The 25,676-nt window shown below is 56.9% G+C and overlaps 2 protein-coding genes across 3 annotated transcripts; both read left to right on the top strand.

Moving 5' to 3' along the window:
- The first annotated feature begins 1,755 nt into the window (after positions 1 to 1,755).
- Positions 1,756 to 11,655, top strand: LOC101949573 (F-box only protein 17-like). 2 transcript variants are annotated; one of them, XM_042844913.2, is made up of 5 exons: positions 1,760 to 2,357; positions 2,961 to 3,072; positions 5,200 to 5,295; positions 5,968 to 6,106; positions 9,712 to 11,655. In XM_042844913.2, exons 1-5 carry the CDS (start codon positions 2,018 to 2,020, stop codon positions 9,847 to 9,849), a joined length of 825 nt encoding a protein of 274 aa, XP_042700847.2. In that variant the 5' UTR covers positions 1,760 to 2,017; the 3' UTR covers positions 9,850 to 11,655. The 2 variants fall into 2 exon arrangements, with proteins under 2 accessions (XP_065427833.1, XP_042700847.2); XM_065571761.1 differs by lacking the exon at positions 5,200 to 5,295 and having other exon boundaries at positions 1,756 to 2,357.
- Positions 11,656 to 14,541: 2,886 nt separating this feature from the next.
- Positions 14,542 to 24,595, top strand: LOC101940919 (F-box only protein 17-like). The gene is made up of 5 exons (XM_024109805.3): positions 14,542 to 15,944; positions 16,233 to 16,344; positions 18,356 to 18,451; positions 19,055 to 19,193; positions 22,056 to 24,595. Exons 1-5 carry the CDS (start codon positions 14,930 to 14,932, stop codon positions 22,191 to 22,193), a joined length of 1,500 nt encoding a protein of 499 aa, XP_023965573.3. The 5' UTR covers positions 14,542 to 14,929; the 3' UTR covers positions 22,194 to 24,595.
- The last annotated feature ends 1,081 nt before the right edge of the window (positions 24,596 to 25,676 follow it).

The raw sequence follows: 25,676 nt of genomic DNA, 5'->3' as shown, positions 1-25,676 counted from the left end.
TGCACGGCCAGGGCTCCCCCGCTGTCCTCCCAGGGCTGAGGCCGGTCAGCTCGATGCAGGCACCGGGCTGCGCCGGCTGCTGTTGGCTCCCTCCGCAGCCCAACCAGCCGGTGTTGCAGGGCAGAGGCGGAAGGACGTCAGCCCGCAGGAAGCACCGAGCGGCTGGTGGCAGCCAGCCAGCCCGGGGCTGGGGAGGGAGGCAGCGGCGGGTGGGCAGAGCCGCACTCCCTGGACAGGGCATGTGCCCAGGCTGCCAGCCGGCAAAGGCCCCACACTGGAAAAAAAGGTGGGATGGGGGGGGAGTGAAAAGTAAGGGGGGGCCTCAGGACTCCTGGGTTCTATCGCCAGCTCTAGAAGGCCAGTGGGGTCTAGTGGTTAGAGGGTGGTGGCCAACCTGGGCCTGAGAAGGAGCCAGAATTTACCAATGTACATTGCCAAAGAGCCCCAGTAATACCATAGCAGCCCCCCCTCAGTTCCCCCCTCTCCCGGCCCCCAGAGCCTCCCACCCACCTGCAGCCCGGCTGATCAGCTGCTCCCTCCCTCCCTCCCCTGGTGTGCAGCAGGCTCTGGGGTGGGGGAAGAGCGAGGGCACGGCAGGCTCAGAGGAGGGGGCAGGAAGGGGTGGAGTGGGGGCAGGGCCTGGGGCAGAGCCAGGGGTTGAGCACTCCCTTGCACATTGGAAAGTTGGCGCTCGTAGCAGTCGGTGCCTATACAAGGAGCCGCATGTTGTTCCTGAGCCAGTTTGGTCACCCCGGGTTAGAGCCAGGGAGGCTGGGAGCCAGGACTCCTGGGTTCTCTCCCCAGCTCTGGGAGGGGAGTGGGGGCTAGTGGTTAGAGCCAGAGGGGCTGGGAGCCAGGACTCCTGGGTTCTCTCCCCAGCTCTGGGAGGGGAGTGGGGGCTAGTGGTTAGAGCCAGAGGGGCTGGGAGCCAGGACTCCTGGGTTCTCTCCCCAGCTCGGGGAGGGGAGTGGGGCTAGTGGTTAGAGCAGGGGGTCTGGGAGCCAGGATTCCTGGGTTCTCTCCGCAGCTCGGGGAGGGGAGTGGGGGCTAGTGGTTAGAGTAGGGGGGTCTGGGAGCCAGGACTCCTGGGTTCTCTCCCCAGCTCTGGGAGGGGAGTGGGGGCTAGTGGTTAGAGCAGGGGGTCTGGGATCCAGGACTCCTGGGTTCTCTCCCTGGCTCTGGGAGGGGAGTGGGGGCTAGTGGTTAGAGCAGGGGGCTGGGATCCAGGACTCCTGGGTTCTCTCCCTGGCTCTGGGAGGGGAGTGGGGGCTAGTGGTTAGAGCAGGGGGTCTGGGATCCAGGACTCCTGGGTTCTCTCCCTGGCTCTGGGAGGGGAGTGGGGGCTAGTGGTTAGAGCAGGGGGCTGGGATCCAGGACTCCTGGGTTCTCTCCCTGGCTCTGGGAGGGGAGTGGGGGCTAGTGGTTAGAGCAGGGGGTCTGGGATCCAGGACTCCTGGGTTCTCTCCCTGGCTCTGGGAGGGGAGTGGGGGCTAGTGGTTAGAGCAGGGGGTCTGGGATCCAGGACTCCTGGGTTCTCTCCCTGGCTCTGGGAGGGGAGTGGAGTGGTTAGAGCAGGGGGGGGCTGGGAGCCAGGACTCCTGGGTTCTCTCCCCGGCTCTAGGAGAGCAGGGGGGGTGGGAGTTTTCCGACAGTGGCCAATGCCAGGTGCCGGAGGGACCGAGAAGACATTGGAGGGGGGGGGGGACCAAGTGGGGGAGCGCTGTGCGGGGGAGGGGGCACGAGGTGGAGGGGGGCACCAGGCACAGGGGCGTTGGGGGTGGCGTCGGTTTACACCAGCCGGCGACCAGAGCCGGTGTCAGACCCCGCAGCGGGGCTGAGCGGGGAACCCGGAGCCTGTTTCAGGCGCCCCCTAGCGGGCAAGGGGGGAATCCGGTGCTCGCTTTGTACCGTGTAAACGAGGCCAGGGGCGGCTCCGAGACAGGGCCGGGATTACACGAGCGGATGCGGAGAGGAGCGGTAGCAGCTGGGCCGGAGCGAGCCAGGCCGACCCCCGGCCATGGGGCAGTCGGAGAGCCGGGCTCCCCCGGTCGTGCTGGTGCAGTGGGCGCCCCCGTCTCTCCCGGCCCCGCTGGACCTGAACCCGCTCCCGGACGAGCTCCTGGCGCAGATCCTGAGCTGGGTCCCGGGCCGCGCCCTGGTGACCCGCTGCCGGCTGGTGTGTCGCCGCTGGCGGGACCTCATCGACGGGCCCACGGTCTGGCGGCTGCAGGGCGAGAGGTGCCCGGGCTTGGGGGCCACCCTGGCGGCCGCCCGCCTCTGCCTCCCGCCGCGGTGGAGCCGGATCTGCATCCTGGAGCCCTTCGGGCGCAACCTGGTCCGGAACCCCTGCGGGCAGGGTGGGTGCCGGACCGGGGGGGCGTGGGAGAGGGAAGGGGGGGACTATGCGGGGGAGCCCAGGGCAGGTTGGGGGGTCACCATAAGATCGGCCACAGTGGATCAGACCCACGGTCCATCTCCCCCAGTGTCCTGTCTTCCGACAGTGACCAATGCCAGGTGCCACCGGGGGTGGAGGGGGAGAGGACATTGGAGGAGGGGGGCCCAGGTGGGAGAGCAGGAGGTGAATGGGGAGCACTGAGGAGTGTGTATATGGGGAGGGGCACCAGGGAGAGTGTGGGTTGTGTTGGGGGGGCAAAGGAGAGGGAGCACCAGAGTGGGGGAGGGGGAGAAAATTGGCACTGGTGGGGACGGGGTGATGAGGGCACTGGGGCAAAAAGGTGCCTGGGAGTCTGGGAGGGGTGTCAGAAAAGGGGGGGGTGGAGTCTCCCTCCTCCCCACCACTCCCCCCCCCGATATTTATTTGTTTCCCTGTTTATTTTCGAGAACCACATTAACCCACTCCTCCCCTGGGAATGGGTGCCCACCAGGATGTCGTCCCCCATCCCATCAAACCAGCTCCCACTGCACCCCGTCCTCCCCCTTGATGCATCTTCATCCCACAGATCAGTTCAGTCACTGGCAGGTGGAGCGTGGGGGCGATGGCTGGAAGGTGGAAGAGAACGGCTGCCCGGTTGAGGACGCCCCGGCCCAGACCTGCTTCACCACATCCTTTGAGTGAGTCTGTCCCATGGGCCTTCCCGTTTGTCCACCACCTTCCCCGTGCGGCAGAGAGCTACCTGTTCTCCAAAGGCCAGATCGGTCCTGATCTGGCATGTGCCCCTATGAATCCAGAGTCACTCTGGATTGACCGAGCATAAATGAGACCCACAGGTGCCAGGCCTGAGTCTGCCCTGCACCTTGTACCGTCATGTCTCAAATATGCACCTCTACCTCGATAGAACGCTGTCCTCGGGAGCCAAAAAATCTTACGGTGTTATAGGTGAAACCGCGTTATATCGAACTTGCTTTGATCCGCCAGAGTGCGCAGCCCCGCCCCCCCGGAGCACTGCTTTACCACATTATATCAGAATTTGTGTTATTTCGGGTTGCGTTATATCTGGGTAGAGGTGTATGTACACACCAGTAAATCCGGAGTGGCTCTGGATTTAGGCCAGGGCTACGCTACAGATTTCTACCGGCACAGATCTGTCAGTCAGGCGTTGGGAAGAGAGCTGTGCTAGCCGGTGTGGATTCAGTGATACAGCACGGTGCACTGTTACCAGGAGAGTTTGTGTCGCTCAGGGAGGGTGGTTTTAGTTGCCAACAGGGTATCCTGGGATTCTTATACCGGCAGAGTGCTCCTACAGTAGACATGGTCTAAGGGTGTGTCTACACTGGCAAGTTTCTGCGCCACAAGTTATACCACTTTTATTAAAGCGCTGGAATTAAAGCGCTGTTGTGTGTCCACACTCTCCTCCTTGTGATGCATTAGCAGCTCTTGCAAGGGCAAAGACAGCAGTGCATTGTGGGAGCTTCCCACTGTGCACCTGGCCGCAGGGGGCTTTGGGAAGGGTTTGCAATGCCTCATGGGCAGGCACAGTGTCACATGATGCAGGTTTCCCAATCCCACTGTTCCATGGGCCTCCTAGGACATTGCCAGCTGCTTTTCAACTGAAGTGGGTGAAGGGGGGGGGAGAGACAGTGTGTTTTGGGGGACAGAGGGTGTCAGATGCTGTCTTCTAAGTTCAGACAGTGGCAGGATGCAACCACCCCTGAGGCAGGGAACGGGGGAAATGCTGGGATGTCACTTGAGGGATTAAGGGACAGCTCCGGAAGCCAATTACAGCGCAATAGCAATCAAGTGTCTACACTGGCAATGAGCGCTGGAGCCTCGGTGCAAACAGCCTCACGACTCGGCGAGGTGTTTTTGCAGCGCTGCAGCTGAGGAGTTTCTGCCACAAAGTGGCTCGGCAGCGTGTACACGTCTGCAGTTTCAGTGCAAAAAGCTGCTTCACTGCACAGAAACTTGCCTGTGCCCTATGTAAATCTGGAGTCACTTCAGTGGAGTGGCTCTGGATTTGCAGTGGTATAACCGAGATCAGATGCAGACCCAGATTCTGTGCTGCCCTTGTGTCATTATGACACACACACACACACACACACACTACCAAGGTGTTGGTATTGACCCATGGTGTCTGGCAGGTGAGAACTGGGAACAGTGTCGCTCCAGATTTAGAATATCAGGGTTGGAAGGTGGGTCATCTAGTCCAACCCCCTGCTCAAGGCAGGACCAATCCCCAGACAGATTTTTACCCCAGTTCCCTAAATGGCCCCCTCAAGGATTGAGCTCACAACCGTGGGCTTAGCAGGCCAATGCTCAAACCACTGAGCTATCCCTCCCAAGGCCTTCTCTGCACTGCTGATTTGCCCCGATTCCAGCCCCAGGCGTAGCTGCCCCGGCAAACTCCTATAACAGACGTTATTTGCACTGGGGGAGTTGACCCCATGAGTTCAAATCATAGTTTATGGCCGCTTTGCCTGTCTACACAGGGAGCTGTCCTGGGGCAGTGCCTGGAAGCTTGAACAGCTGAGCTCTGTTCCTGGCTCTGCTGGGTGACCATGAGCAAAAACGACTTCCTCTGTCTGTGCCTCGGTTTCCCCTCCCACCCTTTGCCCACCGTGTCTACACTGTGTGCTCTGTGGGACAGCGATTGTCTCTTCCTAGAGTTCATCTTGACCTGCCAACACGTTAAACCCACAGCTGCCTTATCTACAGCAGGATTTCAACATCTGTCCACTAAAACCCTTATTCCCCCTAGCGTCCACAGAGTCTTTATTAGGGTTTCCTGTCCCCCTCTGTAGCTGGTGTGTCAAATCGCAGCTCGTAGATCTTCTAGAGGAGGGGTTATGGGAAGAACTGCTGGATACCTACCAACCGGAAATCTACATCTCCGATTGGTAAGTTTCACCCTCTTCTCCCTAGAGGCCTTAATGGTGACTTGCTGAAAGAAATGGGATTGTGTCTTTGCTGCTGATTTCTGATGACTGAAATAAGACCTCTGTGGTTTCCTTCATTTCTAGTTACAGGGGCCACCTGTGCCTCAGAATCAAAGGGTTTGGGTTTGTTTTGGGATTGTTGTTTTTTTAAGCCTTAAAAATATCAAGCCTGTTGCACCTTGTTTGATCTGTTTTTTTGCTGGAGGTCCCCTTGGAGGACCCAGAGATTTGGGTTGGGAGCCCTGTTAGCCCTTAAAAATCCAACCCTTCTCACTGCTTTAATTAACAGTGAGTTTCTCCCGCCCAACTCTTGGTCAGGGGCTTGCGTCAAATGCACGTCGCAGGTCACGTCTGTTCTCGGACTTGCTGGCTAGGATTGTAGTCGGGCTTCCCTGAAGTTGCTGGGCTAGACAAGACCAGCGGGTAAGGATGTTACAGTGCTTGGAGCTAAGATGCTGGTGCAATCCCCTGATTGATGGGGACCAAAAAGCCGGTGGTGCTGCGTGTGTTGGATTCGGCTGTGTGTGTTCCCAGGATTCCTGTTACCTTCTACATTCGGGGGGGCTGTGTCCTGTCTCCCTCTTGCTGCCCTCCGAGGTTCCTTGTTCCCAAACATCTGTTCCCGTCCTGCAGGTGGGGCACCCAGCGAAATGGTGGCTGTGAATACTCCATCTGCGTCAAGCTCCTGGCTGCCAACAGAAGAACTGTAATTGCTGAATTCCAGGCCAACTCTGATGCCATACAACAGTGGAACGACGCGCAGTATCACCAGGTGAGCCGGCTCCGTTGCCAGCTCTTTGGGAACATATAGGGACCGGGAGTCAGGACACCTGGGTTCTAGAACCAACTCAGTCACTGGGTTGGTATTGTGCAAGTCACTTCCCCTCCCTGTGCCTCAGTTTCCCTGTGAAAGGGGGATAACGATACCAAGCTCTACTGTAACACGCTTTCAGATCTACCATTGAAAAGCGGTAGGGACGAACTATTAGTGGGCGTAATTTGTAAAATTATGTATGTTTAAAACCAACAAAAAACCCAAAGCGCCAAGAGTTAAAAATCGTGAATCCCAAACAGCGAGAGAGCTCTCACCCTGTCTTGGAGCTGTCGTCATCACTTCACGCCAACTCATCACCCACTCTAGGCTGCAGCGTGACCATCCCAGAATCTCATTGCATAGACTGAGAAGGGGGATGAAATTAAGTGTGAAAGGGGAAACTTACAGGACGGGGGAGGGTGGTTCTCTTCCCAGCTCCACCCACAAAATAAACTCCGCCCATGGGTCTTGCCCAAATGAAACCCCTCTAGTGTTCACAGCTGGAGCACTTCAGTGTAGGAGCTACCAGCGCGGACAGGAGGGGTTCCTCCGTCACTGCGGTTAATCCACCTCTCCTAAAGGGGGTAGCTAGGTCCGTGGCAGAATTCTTCCATACAGGAGTTCGATCTGTGGTGGTGTGTACCCTTGGGGTTCTACTGCAGTCCCCCTTCGTGGGCCTGGACTGTGTCTGTGGTCTGATTCAGGCCACAGGCTGAAGGACAAAGAAATACTGAGCTGCTCCCCATTCGGGGTACGTCTGCACTGTGAAAAAACCCCAACAACCTGGGGCAGTGAGTCTCAGCGCCCAGGTTTACAGACTCGGGCTACAGCGCTAAAAACAGCAGTGTAGATGTTACCGCTTGGGCTGGCGCTCTGGGTCAGAAACCAGCTCCCTCCCCGGGTTTCAGAGCCGTCGACACGGGTATTTGCAACGCCAGCCCGAGTCTGTAGAGCCTCGCTCGGAGACGCTCTGCCGCGGGAGGTATTGTCACCGCGTAGACCTGCCCTCCCTGAGCGCCGTCCTGCCCTGAATGGGGCTGGGGTCCTGCGGGGACGGTGTAATTAACAACTGGTTTCTAATGCACACGCGCAAGGGGGCTGAATGAAGCGTGCACAGGCAGCCTGAATTCGGGCGGTTCCTAACGCTGGAGGGCTCGACCCTGCACCTCAATGTTCTTTTAAGGTCTCTCCTAGGGCTATCCTGTGTGTGAATAGTTGAGGTGCCCATAGGTGGCAGGCAAAGATTGGGCTGCGTAGATCATGGGATCTGTGCAGGACCGATGGCTCCCTCTGGTGCCTCTACGCTGGGAGGTATCTGTAGTCACTGCGCGGCTCTGGATTTTATGAGGTGTGTTACGGTCGCACCTAGAGCCCGTTGTGCCGGGTGTGGGCACAGCGTGAGAGACAGAGCGCAGCCTAAAGGGAGACAGGCTCATTTATTGCGGACCCGCGGGTGGCGGTGGCAGAGAGAGGAATAGAACACTGATCTCCTGACACCCAGTCCTCTATCCACTAGCCCACCACAGGCGGCAGATGGCTAGGGCTAGTGGACTATCAGCCCCTGCCCCATCTATTCCTGCCTGCCCCACTCGGCAGGCAAAGTTCTGCATCCAGCCCCACCAGTGCATGGACACTCGTGTTACGTGACGCTCTAGCGGGCTTCTCCAAATTCTGAGAGCGGCTGGAGCCGGGCCCAGACCTGGGGGATGGGAGTCACCGCCAGTGCTCCCTCTAATTTTTCCCACCCATGTGCGGAATGAATTTTGTTATGTGCAGGGTGGATTTGATTTAAATCAAATTGATTTAAATCATGATTTAAATCACTAGTCAGGAAGACTCGATTTAATCATGGATTTCCTCATAAAAGTGCATTCGTGTTGGTTGTTATAACCTTAATCCATATTCTTCACAACTCAGAGACAGATGAGACCCAAACTGGGTCTCTTTTACAGCCTGCTGCCATTATAGGTTTTCCCTAGTAGTGAGAGAATGGTATGGTAGATCTCAAATCAATGAAGGCTACACTTAGAAAGACCTCAAGATTTCTGGAATATGTTGCTCAAACAGTTTCACTTTTGTTTCTACTGCCTGTCCCTCCCTTCTCCCATTTATCTCCAGACTTCTTCTCCTTGTCCAGATCTGTTCCGTTCCCAACAATCTTCTATTCACTGAACTTTTTGAAACTTTGCCCTTTTAGAGAGAGGTTAGGGACTGACTGTGCGTACATAAATTTGCAGAGGGACAATAGAGTTGAGGTCTGCTATTGCTCACCTCTGTATATTTATTTATTTTAAAACATTTTTGCGGTTAACAAGCATGTTAACTCTGGAGACACAAATCCACAGTTTGAGAACTGCAAAACTAAGCATCTCTGATGGTATCTTCTAGACTGAGTCCCATTGGGTAGATAGAAAGATTAACCTAAATAATCTCTACAGAAGCCCCTGGAACCCCGTAAAATTGGGTCCCTCATCCATGAACTATTGGAACTCATTTACAAAACTTTTCTTCAACATGACATGAATAGATTGTCTCATACTATAGAATTAGAATGTATAATCCCTAGCCCATGATGGGACATATTTGAGCTATAATGTATCTTAATTAAAGCTATCTTTAGATAGGTGTTTTCCTCAAGAACCATTTTATAAAAAAAATCCTTTTTTTTTTTATTTTTATTTTAATAATTGATTATTATCCACCCTAGTTATGTGCACCAATATGGAAATGATATGTGGGAGGGGGCTCAGGGCTGGAGCAGAGGATTGCGGTTCAGGGGGTGAGGGCTCTGGCTGGGGGTGCAGGTTCAGGGTTGGGGCCAGGGATGAGGGGCTCAGGGCTGGAACAGAAGGTTGGGGTGCAGGGGGTGAGGGCTCTGGGTTGGGGCCGGGGATGAGGGGCTCAGGGTTGGGGTGTGTGGGGGAGTGAGGGCTCCAACAAGGGGTGCAAGCTCTGGGGTGGGGCTGGGGATGAGGGGTTTGGGGTGCAGGAGGGTGCTCCGGGACAACGGCTGGGAGAGAGGGCTCCCCCCAGCTCTCTCTCCCGGCAGCAGCATGTGGGCTGGGGGGAAAGGCGCCTCTCCCTGCCGCGGCAGCTCCGAGGCTGGAGCCATGGGATAGGCACCATTCCCCAGCCACGGGAGGACTGGGCCAGTACTGGGGCACCTCTCTCCCTGGCTGAGGCAGGTCCGGGCCATGGTTCAGTTCAGGCCGCCCCTCCCCCAACGGTGGCAGGTCCGGGGCTGAGTTGGGGGGGGGTGCCCCGCCTGCGGCAGGTCCTGGCCGGGCGGGTTCCCTGAGCCCCTGCCCAGCGCTAAATAGGCTGCTGCTCGGCCAAGCACCTTACGGGAACTGAGGCCACCACTCTGGGGGGAGTGTGGGGCAGGCGCCTGCTCTCCGACCCCCCCCCCCCCTCGCTGCACAGCAGCTATTCCGTTTTGCCCAGCCCCTGCCCTGCAAGAATATCTTCCCCAGTCTGTGTAGCCCCTACCTCCTCTCTCTGGAGCACACGGATTTGTGACAGGGTCCAGAGATCAATTTGGGTTCCTTTTCCTTCCCTCCCAGGTGTCCTACCGGTTCAGGCAGTACGGGTGCGGCGTCCGGTATGTGCATTTCCTCCACAGAGGCAAGGAAACTCATTTCAGGCCGGGACACTACGGCGCACGGATCACCAACTCCACAGTCATGGTGAAGCTCAGCTGAGAGCCCGGAGCGGGTCTCCACGAATCTCTCACGTGAGCCAGAATGATGATCTCCATTTACCTCTGTGAGCTCCTCTCCCGTCTGAGAACAAATCCAAGGGATGCGTCTCCTTGAAATTAATACGCCCCTTTGCCTGAGGAACGTCTTTGGTCCGTTCTTTCTGGCCAGCCTCGTTCTGCGCAGGACCAAGGAGCACCGGGGCGAATCCTTAGGTGCCTAGTGCCTGACTTCGGTCAGTGTGACCCTGCCCCTGCACGGCAGAAGCAACAAGACATTAAAGATGGAAACAACTGGGCTTGTGCCTCTATTTGGGGGGCTTTGGGATTGTGTCATCAGAGCATGAAGGGGTTAAAAAAATAGTTGTTTGAGGGTTTTTTTTACCAGCATGAGGAGGAATTTTCAGCTCTTCTCGGCCACGTTTCCGTTCGGAAGCTGCAGAGAGGTGGGTTGGGAGCTCGCTGTGTGTTCTGTTAACGGAAGAGTTTTTTCTGCCAGCTGATGCCCGTGGGTGTGGCCTGTCTGATGTGAATCCAGATTCACAGGCGGGTGAGCAAAATACCCCTCCCTCCCCCCATGCTAATTAGACTGCGTGGTTCTGGGGAAGGGGGGTTAGAACCCAGCTGCTGCAAGCTATGGGTAGTGCAGTGCTCACGAGAATACCATACCGGGCAGCCCTTAGACAAACGTAAAATGCTGCTTGTTGATTGTCCAGGAGTTAATGGGGAACATAATCTTCAGGTCTGTTCTCACTGCGCTCGCATCCCAGCAAAGCCAGTGGGCGTGGTAGACACTCAGGCCTTTTGCTGACATAAACCAAGTGTCGGATTCTAAAGTGTGTAAATCTGGAAAGACTCCAGTGGAGTGACTCCAGATTCACACAAGTCTACGTCAGACCAGAACCGGGGCCTAGCAGTACTTTGGTGCAGTTCGCTCCCCATTTTGGGGGGCGATGTGGGCGTAAGGCAAAGTCCACACTTGTACTAACGCACAATCACGGGGCATGGGCAGAGGGTTATAGGCGGAGCCACAGAGCCCACTCCCAGCAGGGGTTGACGGGCAAGATATTTCTAGGGAACTGGGGTCTAATTTCTGCCACATAGTCCAGCGACGGCCTTCAGTGCACCAGCTGGGCTCGGGTGCGGTCATCGGGATGGGTCTTAGCCCTGCTAGTAAAGACAGGCCAGAACGTCCGCTGGCATAAACCAATGTCCTGCCATTGGTGTCTTTGCTCTTACACCAGCAGGGGACACTGTCCCGTTGATTGGAGGCGTGATGCTGGGGGATCTAGTGCTCTGTGTTACCTCTCTCAAAAAATGCCCAAATTCTGCCCCCATTCAAGTCCGAGGCTCTGATTCTCCTACTGCTCAAATGATTGAGTGAAGAATGAGGCCTGCTGACTCCACCGGACTCAGGCCTGGTTAACACCGGAGAGAACGAGAAGGGAACTAGGGTAGCTATTCGGTCCTAGCGCTGAGCAACCTCCCAGCCCGTTCCCTTGGTGCGCAGGGAGCCGGGATGGATGGTGGCCCTTTGGGTCAGGCTGTTATTGTTTAAAATGATCCCACGGGCCTGGGCTGAAATCCCCAGTAGGTTAGTTACTGAAGAGCTAACGGGTTTCCTGTTGGCCTGAATTGTTTTTATTAATAAAAGGGCCTGGAAGGTTTGAGCTGGTCCCTCACCGGAAAAGAGGGGCCAGGGAATGTATTCGCTGGTCAGTTTCACAGGGCTCTGTCCCGAAATGGAGTCGCTGAACATGATAGCAGCAGCTGTGCGGATTGTTAATGCAGATTAAAGTGTTTTTCTGAACAGCGTGTGGTGTGGGTGTTTCACAGCTCAGCTGGCTGGAAAGTGAGACGGGCCCAAGCTGAATGGCCCAGTTCTTCTCCCTTCAGTGAGAGGAGAAACTTGGGGACCAGGCACAGCTGAGAGCGAGCAGGAGGCAGTGGACAGGGGTTTGCAGTGGGGTGTGGTGGTAATGAAATGATGCAGCGTGGGGGCTCTACGGGAAGATCAGCTGTGCCCCCCGAGTTCCCTGCGCAGCAGGTTGCAAGCTGCCGAGAAGCCATCCGAGGAGATGCTGCTGCTCAACGCAGTGAGATCCAGCTGCCGCCCGGCATGCTCGGAGAGGGGGCGAAGCTCAGGATCGTGAAACAGCGTCTGGAGCCTGAGACAGCTCTGCAGGGACACGTTGCTCCCGGGGAAGCTGGCTGGGGCTATGAAAGGCCAAACCATCGCTGAGGGGCGGCTGCCTCGGTATCGCCCACTGGGACGACAGTGCCCCGACAGCCAGTAACGGGGTGTGTGCGCTGGGTGTGGCTAGTGCCCCACGGCTCCCCAAAGCCTTCCCCAGGCAGCGAGCGACCCAGCCCCACTGCCCCCTGGCTGCTCCCCTCCCTCCCGCTCTGCAGTGGGACAAGCTCTGGCCAGGAGAGGGGAAGAGGACGTGGCCTGAAGCTCACACAGGGACTCAGCAGCAAATCTCCAGTTTTGTCCCCAGAGGCGGGGAAATGAAGGCGCCAAAGCTGTGGCGCGAACAGCTGGTTCGAACCGGTTGGAACTGGCTTGTAACTGTCGTCCCCTCAGCGCTTTCCCGCCCCTCGCCCTTCACAAGGACCTGTGCCCGTCGGCCCGGCGCTGTCCGGCCAGGGGGCAGCCGTGTGCGGTCGGGCTTTTGCCCGGGTCTCCGCATCGAGAGCTGGGAGGGATCCTGTGACCCCAACAACTTACCTGCCCTCCAGGGTCCTTTGGTCCATCAGCAGCTCCGGTCCCAGCCGATGGTCACCATCCCACCGCCGAGATCCAGCGTCCTACCCCAAGGGCAGCGTTCGGCCCGAGGGTAGACAGTCCTGGACCCACCACTGGCTACCCTCTGTCCTGCCCAGAGATGACATGGGATTAGCGGGAGGCCATAGAGGGGATTTGATTTGTTTGGTTCTTGTACCTGTCAAAGGGAAACAGGCACATTGGGGTCCATTTCCATTTGATTTTTCCCTGGTTACAGGGGGGTTATTAAAGCCCCAGCTCCCTTAGCCATGGGGTGATGGGACAACCTAGCAAGGCCGAAGAAATCAGTCATTGGAGAAGCACCGAGGGATGGATCCGCCTCAGGGATTCCATGCGGGTGGGGACGGGGCGCAGGCAGGTGGACACGCCGGCTTGACCTGACCAGCTGGGTTATCCAGTGGCGCGACATTAGAACTGGTCATGAGATGGTGGGAAATGGGGAAGGAAGATCTAGTGCTTCTTAGGTCAGGGCGCTGTGTTAGCGCGTGGGGGGATGTGAGCCAGGACTCCTGGGTTCTCTCCCCAGCTCTGGAAGAGCAGTGGGGTCTAGTGGTTAGAGCAGGGGGGGCTGGGAGCCAGGACTCCTGGGTTCTCTCCCCAGTTCTAGCAGAGCAGGGGGGCTGGGAGTTTTCCCACAGGGGGCAATGCCCGGTGTTGGGGGGGACCAGGTGGGAGAGCGCTGTGCGGGGGAGGGGGGCACTGAGGAGTGTGTACAGGGGGCAGGGCACCAGGGACAGTGGGGTTGGGGGTGACACCGATTTACAGCAGGTGTGGTTGATTAAAGTGCTGTCCGTAGGAATCTGCTACCTACGGTGTACGGAGGGCGCTCAGTTCATCCGCTGAAGCCCCTGCCCTTCTTAGCCCTAAAACTCTGTGGAGTGTTAATTACAGGAGTTAAAAGGGGGCAAAGGGGGCGAATCGGAGCAGGGGCTGGAGATTTACTAGTCTGGGGGTCAAGCAGCTGGAGGCAGGATTACGGGAGGGGCTAAAGGGCAAAATCAGGAAGGGGGGGGGAGGCGGAATTCAGCCCCGGAGTGAGGCGCCGGCGGAGGGTAAAACCCCCAGGACCTAGGAGGCAAGTAGCAGGTTTCGCTCTGTATCACTAACTGCTCCGGGGAGCACCTGTCTACACGGAGCAATTCCATAGACACTGTAGTGCAAGAAACGGCTCCCTGGATCCGGCTCGGTCGGTGCTACCGGTAGCACGTTGCTAGGCGGAGCAGTTTCATACACTACACCGGCAGCGGGTCCCCAGGGCGCGGCCGGGACCCAGCTCAGGCTCCGCGCCAGGAGCCCGTCCGGGAGCGGGGTCAGCTCCGAGCGCCGCGCCCTGTCCCGCCTGCCCTGAAATCAGGGGCTCCAACTCCGACCCCCGCCGCTCCGGCTGCCCCATGGCCGGGGGAGCCCGGCTCTCTGCCTGCCCCATGGCCGGGGGGCGGCCTGGCTCGCTCCGGCCCAGCTCCCGCTCCTCGCCGCATCCGCTCATGGGATCTTGGAGCCGCCCCGGCCTCGTTTACACGGTGCAAAGCGAGCACCGGATTCCCCCCTTGCCCGCCAGGGGGCGCCTGGAACAGGCTCCGGGTTCCCCGCTCAGCCCCGCTGCGGGGTCTGACACCGGCTCTGGTCGCCGGCTGGTGTAAATCGGAGTCACCCCCAATCCCGCTGTCCCTGGTGCCCCCCCCCACTCCTCTGTGCCCCCTCCCCCGCACAGCGCCCCCCCCCCACCTGGTCCCCCCCTTCTCTCCTCACCCCCGGCATTGGCCCCCCTCTAACCACTAGACCCCCCCCCCCCCCGCTCGCCTGCAGCTGGGGAGAGAACCCAGGAGTCCTGAGCCCCCCCCCCTCACTTTTCACCCCCCTCCATCTCCCAGCTTCTTTTCCGGTGTGGGGGCTTTGCCGGCTGGCAGCCTGGACCAGAGCCGGTGTCAGACCCCGCAGCGGGGCGGAGCGGGGAACCCGGAGCCTGTTCCAGGCACCCCCTGGCGGGCAAGGGGGGAATCCGGTGCTCGCTTTGCACCGTGTAAACGAGGCCGGGGCGGCTCCAAGGCGGGGCCGGGATCACATGAGCGGATGCAGCGGGGAAAGTAACTGGGCCTGAGCGAGCCAGGCCGCCCCCCGGCCATGGGGCAGTCGGAGAGCCGGGCTCCCCCGGTCCTGCTGGACCTGAACCCGCTCCCGGACGAGCTCCTGGCGCAGATCCTGAGCTGGGTCCCGTGAGCGGGTGCAGCGAGGAGCGAGAGCTGGGCCTGAGCGAGCCAGGCCGTTGTGCGGCAGAGAGAGCCGGGCTCCCGCGGACATGCAGCAGCAGGAGAGCGAGCGGCAGTTGATGGAGCAGCAGCAGGAGAGCGAGCGGCAGTTGCAGCAGCAGCAGGAGAGCAGGCGGCAGTTGATGGAGCAGGAGAGCGAGCGGCAGTTGCAGCAGCAGCAGGAGAGCAAACAGCAGTTGATGGAGCAGGAGAGCAGGCGGCAGTTGCAGCAGCAGCAGGAGAGCAGGGAGCAGTTGGAGCTGCGGGAGCAGCAGTTGATGGACCGGGAGAGGCAGTTGATGGAGCAGCAGCAGGAGAGCAGGGAGCAGTGGGAGCTGCGGGAGCAGCAGTTGATGGACCGGGAGAGGCAGTTGATGGAGCAGCAGCAGGAGAGCAGGGAGCAGTTGGAGCTGCGGGAGCAGCAGTTGATGGACCGGGAGAGGCAGTTGATGGAGCAGCAGCAGGAGAGCAGGGAGCAGTGGGAGCTGCGGGAGCAGCAGTTGATGGAGCGGGAGAGGCAGTTGATGGAGCAGCAAGAGAGCAGGTGGCAGTTGGAGCGCCAGTTGCAGCAGCAGGAGAGAAGGCGGCAGTTGGAGCGGCAGTTTGAACAGCAGCAGGAGAGCAGGCGGCAGTTGAAGCGGCAGCGGCTGTGGGAGCAGCAGCAGGAGAGCAGGCGGCAGTTGGAGCGGCAGGTCGGGCTCCTGTTTTTCGGGGCAAGGCCGGAGAGGGCGCGGCTCTCGGCGCTCCCGTTTTCCCCGGACAGGCCACAGTCGGCGCCCCCATCTCTCCCGGCCCCGCTGGAGCTGAACCGGCTGCCGGACGAGCTGCTGGCGCTGATCCTGAGCTGGGTCCCGGGCCGCGCCCTGGTGACCCGCTGCCGGCTGGTGTGTCGCCGCTGGCGGGACCTCATCGACGGGCCCACGGTCTGGCGGCTGCAGGGCGAGAGGTGGCCGCGCTTGGGGGCCATCCTAGTGGCCGCCCGCCTCTGCCCCTCACCGCAGTGGAGCCGGATCGGCCTCCTGGAGCCCTTCGGGCGCAACCTGGTCCGGAACCCCTGCGGGCAGGGTGGGTGCCGGACGGGGCGGGGGAGATTATGGGAGGGGGTAAGGAAAGGGGGGTAGGGATGGATGGGAACATGGGGGTTGTAGGGAGAGGGATGGGGGAAAGCGGGGGGGTTATGGGAGGAGGCGAGGAGAGTCTAGGGCGGGGGGGGGGGACCATAAGATCAGCCATAGGAATGGGAATGGGTGCCCACCAGGGTGTCGGGTGCCCACCAGGATGTCGCCCCCCACCCCATCAAACCAGCTCCTACCACACCTTACACCCCCCCTTTGACGCATCGTCTTCCCACAGATCAGTTCTCTCACTGGCAGGTGGAGCATGGGGGCAATGGCTGGAATGTGGAAGGGAACCTCTGCCCGGTCGAGGGCGCCCCGGCCCAGACCTGCTTCGTCTCATCCTTTCAGTGAGTCTGTCCCCTGGGCCTTCCTGTTTGCCCCCCACCTTCCCCATGCGGCAGAGTGCTACCTGTTCTCCAAAGGCCAGACCGATCCTGATGTTGCGTGTTCCCCTGTGAATCCAGAGTCACTCTGGATTGACCCAGCATAAATGAGACCCAGAGGTGCCAGGCCAGAGTCTGCCCTGCACCTTGTACCGTCATGTCCCAAATATATGTACACACCAGTAAATCCGGAGTGGCTCTGGATTTAGGCTAGGGCTACGCTACAGATTTCTGCCGGCACAGATCTGTCGGTCAGGCGTTGGGAAGAGAGTTGTGCTAGCCAGTGTGGATTCAGTGATACAGAACGGTGCATTGTTACTAGGAGAGTTTGTGTTGCTCAGGGAGGGTGGTTTTCGTTGCCAACAGGGTATCCTGGGATTCTTATACCGGCAAAGTGCTCCTACTGTGGACGTGGTCTAAGGGTGTGTCTACACTGGCAAGTTTCTGCACCACAAGTTATACCGCTTTTATTAAGTATCATGGGGTAGCCGTGTTAGTCAGTATCCACAAAAACAAGGAGTCTGGTGGCAACTTAAAGACTAACGGATTGATTTGGGTATAAGCTTTACCCAAATCAATCTGTTAGTCTTTAAGGTGCCACCGGACTCCTTGTCACTTTTATTAAAGCGCTGGAATTAAACCGCTGTTGTGTGTCCACACTGTGCTCCTTGTGACGCTGGAGCACGTCCACATTAGCAGCTCTTGCAAGGGGCAAAGACAGCAGTGCATTGTGGGAGCTTCCCCCTGTGCAACTGGCCGCAGGGGGCTTTGGGAAGGGTTTGCAATGCCTCATGGGGGAGGCACAGCGTCACATGATGCAGGTTTCCCAATCCCACTGTTCCATGGGCATCCTACTACATTGCCAGCTGCTTTTCAACTGGGTGGGGAGGGGGGAGAGTGTGTGACAGGGAGTGTGTGTGTGTATGGAGGGGGGGGGAGACACAGTGTGTTTTGGGGGACAGAGGCTGTCTGAGTTCAGACAGTGGCAGGATGCAACCAGTCCTGAGGCAGGGAACGGGGGAAATGCTGGGATGTCACTTGAGGGATTAAGGGACAGCTCCGGAAGCCAATTACAGCGCAATAGCAATCAAGTGTCTACACTGGCAATGAGCGCTGGAGCCTCTGTGCAAACAGCCTCACGACTCTTCTCGGGGTGGGTTTTTTGCAGCGCTGCAACTGAGGAGTTTGGCGCACAAGGTGGCAGTGTGTACACGTCTGCAGTTTGAGCGCAAAAAGCTGCTTCACTGCGCAGAAACTTGCCAGTGTAGACAAGCCCTAAGTAAATCTGGAGTTGCTCTGGATTTGCAGCAGTATAACCAAGATCAGATGCAGGCCCTGACTCTGTGCTGCCCTTGTGTCGTCATGACACACAAACACACACACTCTACCCAGGTGTCGGTATCGACCCAAGGTGCCTGGCAGAGGAGAACTGGGAACGGTGTCACTCCAGATTTACGAGGCCTTCTCTGCACGGCTGATTTGCCCCGATTCCAGCCCCAGGCGTAGCTGCCCCAGCAAACTCCTATAACAGACATTATTTGCACTGGGGGAAACTGACCCCATGAGTTTAAATCATAGTTTATGGCCGCTTTGCCTGTCTACACAGGGAGCTGTCCTGGGGCAGTGCCTGGAAGCTTGAACAGCTGAGCTCTGTTCCTGGCTCTGCTGGGTGACCGTGAGCAAAAACGACTTCCTCTGTCTGTGCCTCGGTTTCCCCTCCCACCCTTTGCCCACCATGTCTGCACCGTGAACTCTGTGGGACCGTGATTGTCTCTTCCTAGAGTTCATCTTGACCTGCCAACACGTTAAACCCACAGCTGCCTTATCTACAGCAGGATTTCAACACCTGTCCACTAATACCCCTTTTTTCCCCCTAGCGTCCACAGAGTCTGTTCTGCGCCCAACACAATGTGGCTTTGATCTCAGTTAGGTGCTATTGCAATATGTCATTAGGGTTTCCTTTCCCCCTCTGTAGGTGGTGTGTCAAATCGCAGATGGTAGATCTTCTAGAGGAGGGGTTGTGGGAAGAACTGTTGGATAACTACCAACCGGAAATCTACATCTCCGATTGGTAAGTTTCACCCTCTTCTCCCTAGAGGCCTTAATGGTGACCTGCTGAAAAAAAATGGGCCCCTACCTGTGCTTCAGAATCAAAGAGTTTGGGGGTTTGTATTGGGGTTGTTGTTTTTTAAGCCCTAAATATATCAAGCCTGTTGCACCTCGTTTGATCTGCTTTTTAGCTGGAGGTCCCCTCGGAGGACCCAGAGATGTGGGTTGGGAGCCCTGTTAGGCCTCAATTAAAGCAGTGAGAACGGTTGGATTTTTAACAGTGAGTTTCTCCCGCCCAACTCTTGGTCAGGGGCTTGCGTCAAATGCACGTCGCAGGTCACGTCTGCTCTCGGACTTGCTGGCTAGGATTGTAGTCGGGCTTCCCTGAAGTTGCTGGGCTAGACAAGACCAGCGGGTGAGGATGTTACAGTGCTTGGAGCTAAGATGCTGGTGCAATCCCCTGATTGATGGGAACCAAAAATCCGGTGGTGCTGCATGTGTTGGATTTGTCTGTGTGTGTTCCCAGGATTCCTCTTACGATCTATATTTGGGGGTGCTGTGTCCTGTCTCCCTCCTGCTGCCCCCTGAGGTTCCTTTTTCCCCAACGTCTGTTCCCATCCCACAGGTGGGGCGCCCGGCAAGGCGCTGGCGGTGTATACTCCATCTGCGTCAAGCTCCTGGCTGCCAACAGAACAACTGTAATCGCTGAATTCCAGGCCAACCCCGATCGCTTAGAACAGTCGAATGACTCGCAGTATCACCAGGTGAGCCGGCTCCGTTGTCAGCTCTCTGGGAACATTTGGGGACTGGGAGTCAGGACACCTGGGTTCTAGAACCGACTCAGCCACTGGGTTGACTTTGGGCAAGTCACTTCCCCTCCCTGTGCCCCCGTTTCCCTGTGGAAGGGGGATAACGATACCAAGCTCTATTGTAAAGCGCTTTGAGATCTACCATGGAAAAGCGGTAGGGATGAAGTGGGCGTAATTTGTAAAATTATGTATGTTTTATTATGGAGTGGAGGCGCGGGTGGCAGTGGCAGAGAGAGGAATAGAACACGGGTCTCCTGACATCCAGTCCTCTATCCACTAGCCCACCACAGGCGGCAGATGGCCAGGGCTAGTGGGCGCTCATCCTCCCCCCAAACTATTCCTGCCTGCCCCCCTCGGCAGGAAAAGTTCTGCTTCCAGCTGCACCAGGGCCAGGAAGGAGGTGGGAATGGCCCCACCTGTGCACGGACACTCGTGTTACGTGACGCTCTAGCGGGCTCCTCCGAATTCTGCAAGCGGCTGGAGCCGGGCCCAGACCTGTGGGATGGGAGTCACCACCAGAGCTCCCTTTAATTTTTCCCACCCATGTGCAGAATGAATTTTGTTATGTGCAGGGTGGATTTGATTTAAATCGTGATTAAATCAAGTCTTCCTGACTAGTGATTTAAATCATGTATTTCAACATAAAAGTGCATTCTTGTTGGTTGGTATAATCTTAATACATATTCCTCACAACTCAGATAGATGAAACCCAAATTGGGTCTCTCTTATGGCTTGCTGCCATTATAGGTTTTCCCTTCTAGTGAGAGAATGGTATGGTAGATCTCAAATCAATGAAGGCTACGCTCAAGATTTCTGGATTATGCTGCTCAAACAGTTTCACTTTTGTTTCTACTGCCTCTCCCTCCCTTCTCACATGTATCTCCAGACTTCTTCTCCTTGTCCAGATCTGTTCCGCCCCCAACAACCTTCTATTCATTGAACTTCTTGAAACTTTGCACTTTTAGAGAGAGACGTAAGAGAATGACTGTGTGTACACAAATTTGCAGAGGGACAATAGGGTTGAGGTCTGTTATTTCTCACCTCTCTCTCTATATATATATTTTTATTTAAAAACATTTTTGCTGTTAACAAGCATGTTATCTCTGGAGACACAAATCCAGTTTGAGAACTGCAAAACTAAGCATCTCTGATGGTATCTTCTAGACTGAGCACTGAGTCCCATTGGGTAGATAGAAAGACCTAAATCAGGGTGGGCAAACTTTTTGGCCTAAGGGCCACATCGGGATTCCGAAACTGTATGGAGAGACGGGTAGGGAAGGCTGTGTCTCGGCAAACAGCCTGTCCCCCGCCCCCTCCCACTTCCCGCCCCCCTCAGAACCCGTGACCCATCCAACCCCGCCGCTCCTTGTCCCCTGACTGCCCCGACCCCTATCCACCCCCCTGCCCTCTGACAGGCTCCCCCGGGACTCCCACGACTATCCAACTCCTGTGTTCCCCATCCCCTGACCAACCCCCCACCCCAGAACCTCCACACCATCCAACCACCCCCTGTTCCCTGTCCCCTGACTGGCCCCTGGGACACTCTGCTCCTTATCCAACCCCCCTGCTCTCCGCCCCCTTACCATGCTCAGAGCACCAGGACTGGCAGCCGCGCCGCCCGGCCGGAGCCAGCCATGCCACCATGCAGTCTAGAGCACCGGGGCAGGCCGGCGGCTCTCACAGCCGCGCTGCCCAACCGGAGTTCAGAGCCCCACCGCTGGCGGCATGGCGAGCTGAGGCTGTGGGGGACGGGGGACAGCAGGGGAGGGGCTGGGAGCTAGCGTCCCCGGCCGGGAGCTCCAGGGTCGGACAGGACGGACCCACGGGCCGTAGTTTGCCCACCTCTGACCCAAATAATCTATACAGAAGCCCCTGGAAGCCTGTAAGATTGGGTCCCTAATCCATGAACTATTGGAACTCATTTACAAAACTTTTCTTCAACATGACATGAATATATTGTCTCATACTATAGAATTAGAAGGTATAATCCCTATTCCATGATGAGATACGTTACAGCTCAAAGATATCGTAATTAAAACTAGCTTTAGATAAGTTTTTTCCTCAAAAAGCATTTTATCAAAAAAATCAGATTTTTTTTTTTTTTTTAAAACCATTGATTTGTATCCACCCTGGTTCTGTGCACCAATATGGAAGGGATGTGTGGGAGGGGGCTCAGGGCTGGGGCAGAAGGTTGGGGTGCAGGGGGTGAGGGCGCTGGCTGAGGGTCCAGGCTCTGGGGTGGGGCTGGCGATGAGGGGTTTGGGGTGCAGGAGGGTGCTCTGGGGCTATGGCAGGGAGTGAGGGCTCCCCCCACAGCAGCACTTGGGTTTGGGGGAGAGGCCCCTCTCCCTGCTGCAGCAGCTCCGGGGCTGGGGCCATGGGATAGGCGCCCATCCCCCAGCCACAGGAGGGCTGGGGCGCCTCTCTCCCTGGCCGAGGCAGGTCCTGGATAGGGCTGGGTTGAGGACGCCCCTCCCCCGACCATGGCAGGTCTGGGGATTGAGTTGGGGGTGGGGCGCCCCGCCTGCGGCAGGTCCCGGCCGGGCGGGTTCCCTGAGCCCCTGCACAGCACTAAATAGGCTGCTGCGCGGCCATGCACCTTACAGGGAACTGAGGCCACTACTCTGGGGGGACTGTGGGGCAGGCGCCTGCTCTCCGACCCCCCCTCGCTGCACAGCAGTTATTCCGTTTTGCCCAGCCCCTGCCCTGCAAGAATATCTTCCCCAGTCTGTGTAGCCCCTACCTCCTCTCTCTGGAGCCCATGGATTTGTGACAGGGTCCAGAGATCAATTTGGGTTCCTTTTCCTTCCCTCCCAGGTGTCCTACCGGTTCAGGCAGTACGGCCGCGGCGTCCGGTATGTGCATTTCCTCCACAAAGGGAAGGACATTCTTTTCTGGCGAGGACACTACGGCGCACGGATCACCAACTCCACAGTCATGGTGAAGCTCAACTGAGAGCCCGGAGCGGGTCTCCACAAATCTCTCACGTGAGCCGGAATGATGATCTCCATTGTGTCATCAGAGTGTGAGGGGGTTAAAAAAATAGTTGTTTGAGGTGGTTTTTTTACCCCCCTAATGAGGAATTTTCAGCTCTTCTCTGCCACGTTTCCGTTCGGAAGCTGCAGAGAGGTGGGTTGGGAGCTCGCTGTGTGTTCTGTTAACGGAAGAGTTTTTTCTGCCAGCTGATGCCCGGGGCGTTGCCTGTCTGATGTGAATCCAGATTCACAGGCAGGTGAGCAAAATACCCCTCCCTCCCCGCATGCTAATTAGACTGCGTGGTTCTGGGGAAGGAGGGTTGTTGTACTTAAAGTTCTGCACAGGATCTTTTCAGGGGGAATAAGGCAAAACGCCACATTTATTAGTAATACATGTATTCATTAACACTGTATCATATGCATATGATATATATATTACACTCATGCACTCACCTACACACAAGCACACTCTGTCTTGTTGTTGTTACCAATTAGTTGCTCCCCTTAACTTCACTGGCCAGGTGAGTTAGATGGGGGAGGGGTGGAGCCGGGCTTCTGCCGATCTGGATCGATGCTCCCATGTTGACAAGACGAGACCCGGGGTCCTCTGCAAGACACCTCACTTTTATAGCAGCTTCCCTCTCATGCAAATCTGTACCAGCTTCGAAATCTGTGTCTGTGTCCATTGGTCCTTTGTGCCGCTTCCTTCTGGGGGTTGTCCCAATGCTGCAAAGAGGGTGTTTCCAAAAGAAGGTGCCTGCTTCTACCCCCCAAGTCCTTCAGTATGTCTGCTCTTCTTTAGTGAGCCCACTTGACACGTTTTATTGTCCTTGGCTCTGGCTCCCAGCCCCTCTCCAACTGTTGCAGCTGTCTGGAGGTGCTGCCTTCCATGCCTTGCTCATCCACACCTCATTCATTCAACAGGGCAATTGATTAAGCGAGTTGGGGGGTGGGGGGAGATCTTATTCTACTCCTAGCAAAAAGACATTTTCCTTCTACTTTAACTATCCTTAGGGCCTATAACATTATACCAAGGCTTAACACAAAGTTTCCGTACACCAAGGCTCATCAGTACAAGGTTTCTATATTAGGCTTTGATACAAAGTCTGAGGAAAACAGAGGTCACACGTGGGTAGACCCACTACAAGGTTAGAGGAAGAGGCGCAATGTAAAGTCGTATGAAAATTATCAGAGATTTATCTACGGGGTTAGAACCCAGCTCCTTCAAGCTATGGGTAGTGCAGGGCTCACAAGAATACCATACCGGGCAGCCCTTAGACAAATGTAAATTGCCACTTGTTGATTGTCCAGGAGTTTATGGGGAACGTAACCTTCAGGTCTGTTCTCACTGCGCTCGCATCCCAGCAAAGCCAGTGGGCGTGGTAGACACTCAGGCCTTTTGCTGACATAAACCAAGGGTCGGATTCTGAAGTGTGTAAATCTGGAAAGACTCCAGTGGAGTGACTCCAGATTCACACAGGTCTACGTAAGACCAGAACCAGGGCCTAGCAGTGCTTTGGTGCAGTTCCCTCCCCATTTTGGGGGGCGATGTGGGCATAAGGCAAAGTCCACTCTTGTACTAACGCACGATCATGGGGCATGGGCAGAGGGTTATAGGCGGAGCTGCAGAGCTCACTCCCAGCAGGGGTTGAGGGGCAAGACCTTTCTAGGGGACTGGGGTCTAATTTCTGCTACGTGGCCCAGCGACGGCCTTCAGAACATCAGCTGGTCCTGGGTGCAGTCAGCGGGATGGGTCTTAGCCCTACTGGTAAAGACAGGCCAGAACGTCCGCTGGTATAAACCAATGTCCTGCCAGTGGTGTCTTTGCTCTTACACCAGCAGAGGACACCGTCCCGTTGATTGGAGGCGTGATGCTGGGGGCCCTGGTGCTCTGTGTTACCTCTCTCAAAAAAAGTCAGGGGCTCTGATTCTCCTACTGCTCAAATGATTGAGTGAAGAATGAGGCCTGCTGACTCCACTGGACTCAGGCCTGGTTAACACCGGAGAGAACGAGAAGGGAACTAGGGTAGCTATCCAGTCCTAGCGCTGAGCAACCTCCCAGCCCGTTCCCTTGGTGCGCAGGGAGCCGGGATGGATGGTGGCCCTTTGGGTCAGGCTGTTGTTGTTTAAAATGATCCCATGGGCCTGGGCTGAAATCCCCAGTAGGTTAGTTACTGAAGAGCTAATGGGTTTCCTGTTGGCCTGAATTGTTTTTATTAATAAAAGGGCCTGGAAGGTTTGAGCTGGTCCCTCACTGGAAAAGAGGAGGCAGGGAATGTATTCGCTGGTCAGTTTCACAGGGCTCTGTCCCGAAATGGAGTCGCTGAATATGATATAAGCAGCTGTGCGGCTTGTTAGTGAAGATTAAAGAGCTTTTCTGAACAGCGTGTGGTGTGGGTGTTTCACAGCTCAGCTGGCTTGAAAGTGAGACGGGCCCAAGCTGAATGGCCCAGTTCTTCTCCCTTCAGTGAGAGGAGAAACTTGGGGACCAGGCACAGCTGAGAGAGAGCAGGAGGCAGCGGACAGGAGTTTGCAATGGGTTGTGGTGGTAATGAAATGATGCAGTGTGGGGGCTGTAGGGGAAGAGCTCTCCCCCTCTCCCCGAGTTTGTGCTGGGCAGCCTGGCCCAGGAGGGGCAGGCAGTTGTGCACCCCAAGTTCCCTGCGCAGCAGGTTGCAAGCTGCCGAGAAGCCAGCCGAGGAGATGCTGCTGCTCAACGCAGTGAGATCCAGCTGCTGCCCGGCATGCTCGGAGAGGGGGCGAAGCTCAGGATCGTGAGACAGCGTCTGGAGCCTGAGACAGCTCTGCAGGGACACATTGCTCCTGGGGATGCTCTCAGGGGCAACGAAAGGCCGAACCATCGCTGGGGGGCGGCTGGGCGAGAGGCGCCTGCCTCGGTATCACCCACTGGGATGACAGCGCCCCTGACAGCCAGTAACGGGGTGTGTGCGCGGGGTGTGGCTAGTGCCCCACGGCTCCCCAAAGCCTTCCCCAGGCAGCGAGCGACCCAGCCCCACTGCCCCCTGGCTGCTCCCCTCCCTCCCGCTCTGCAGTGGGACAAGCTCTGGCCAGGAGAGGGGAAGAGGACGTGGCCTGTGTTGTACTTAAAGTACTGCACAGGATCTTTTCAGGGGGAATAAGACAAAACGCCACATTTATTAGTAATACATGTATTCATTAACACTGTATTATATGCATATAATATATTACACTTACACTCACACACACACACACAAACACACTCAGTCTTGTTGTTACCAATTAGTTGCTCCCCTTAACTTCATACCAATTAGTTGCTCCCCTTAACTTCACTGGCCAGGTGAGTTAGATGGGGGAAGGGGTGGAGCCGGGCTTCTGCCGGTCCGGATCGATGCTCCCATGTTGACAAGACGAGACCCGGGGTCCTCTGCAAGACACCTCACTTTTATAGCAGCTTTTCTCTTATGCAAATCTATACCAGATT

Source organism: Chrysemys picta, chromosome 17 (genome assembly GCF_011386835.1).
Source record: "Chrysemys picta bellii isolate R12L10 chromosome 17, ASM1138683v2, whole genome shotgun sequence".
NCBI classification, from domain to species: Eukaryota; Metazoa; Chordata; order Testudines; family Emydidae; genus Chrysemys; species Chrysemys picta.
This window is presented reverse-complemented; position numbering and strand designations above follow the sequence as displayed.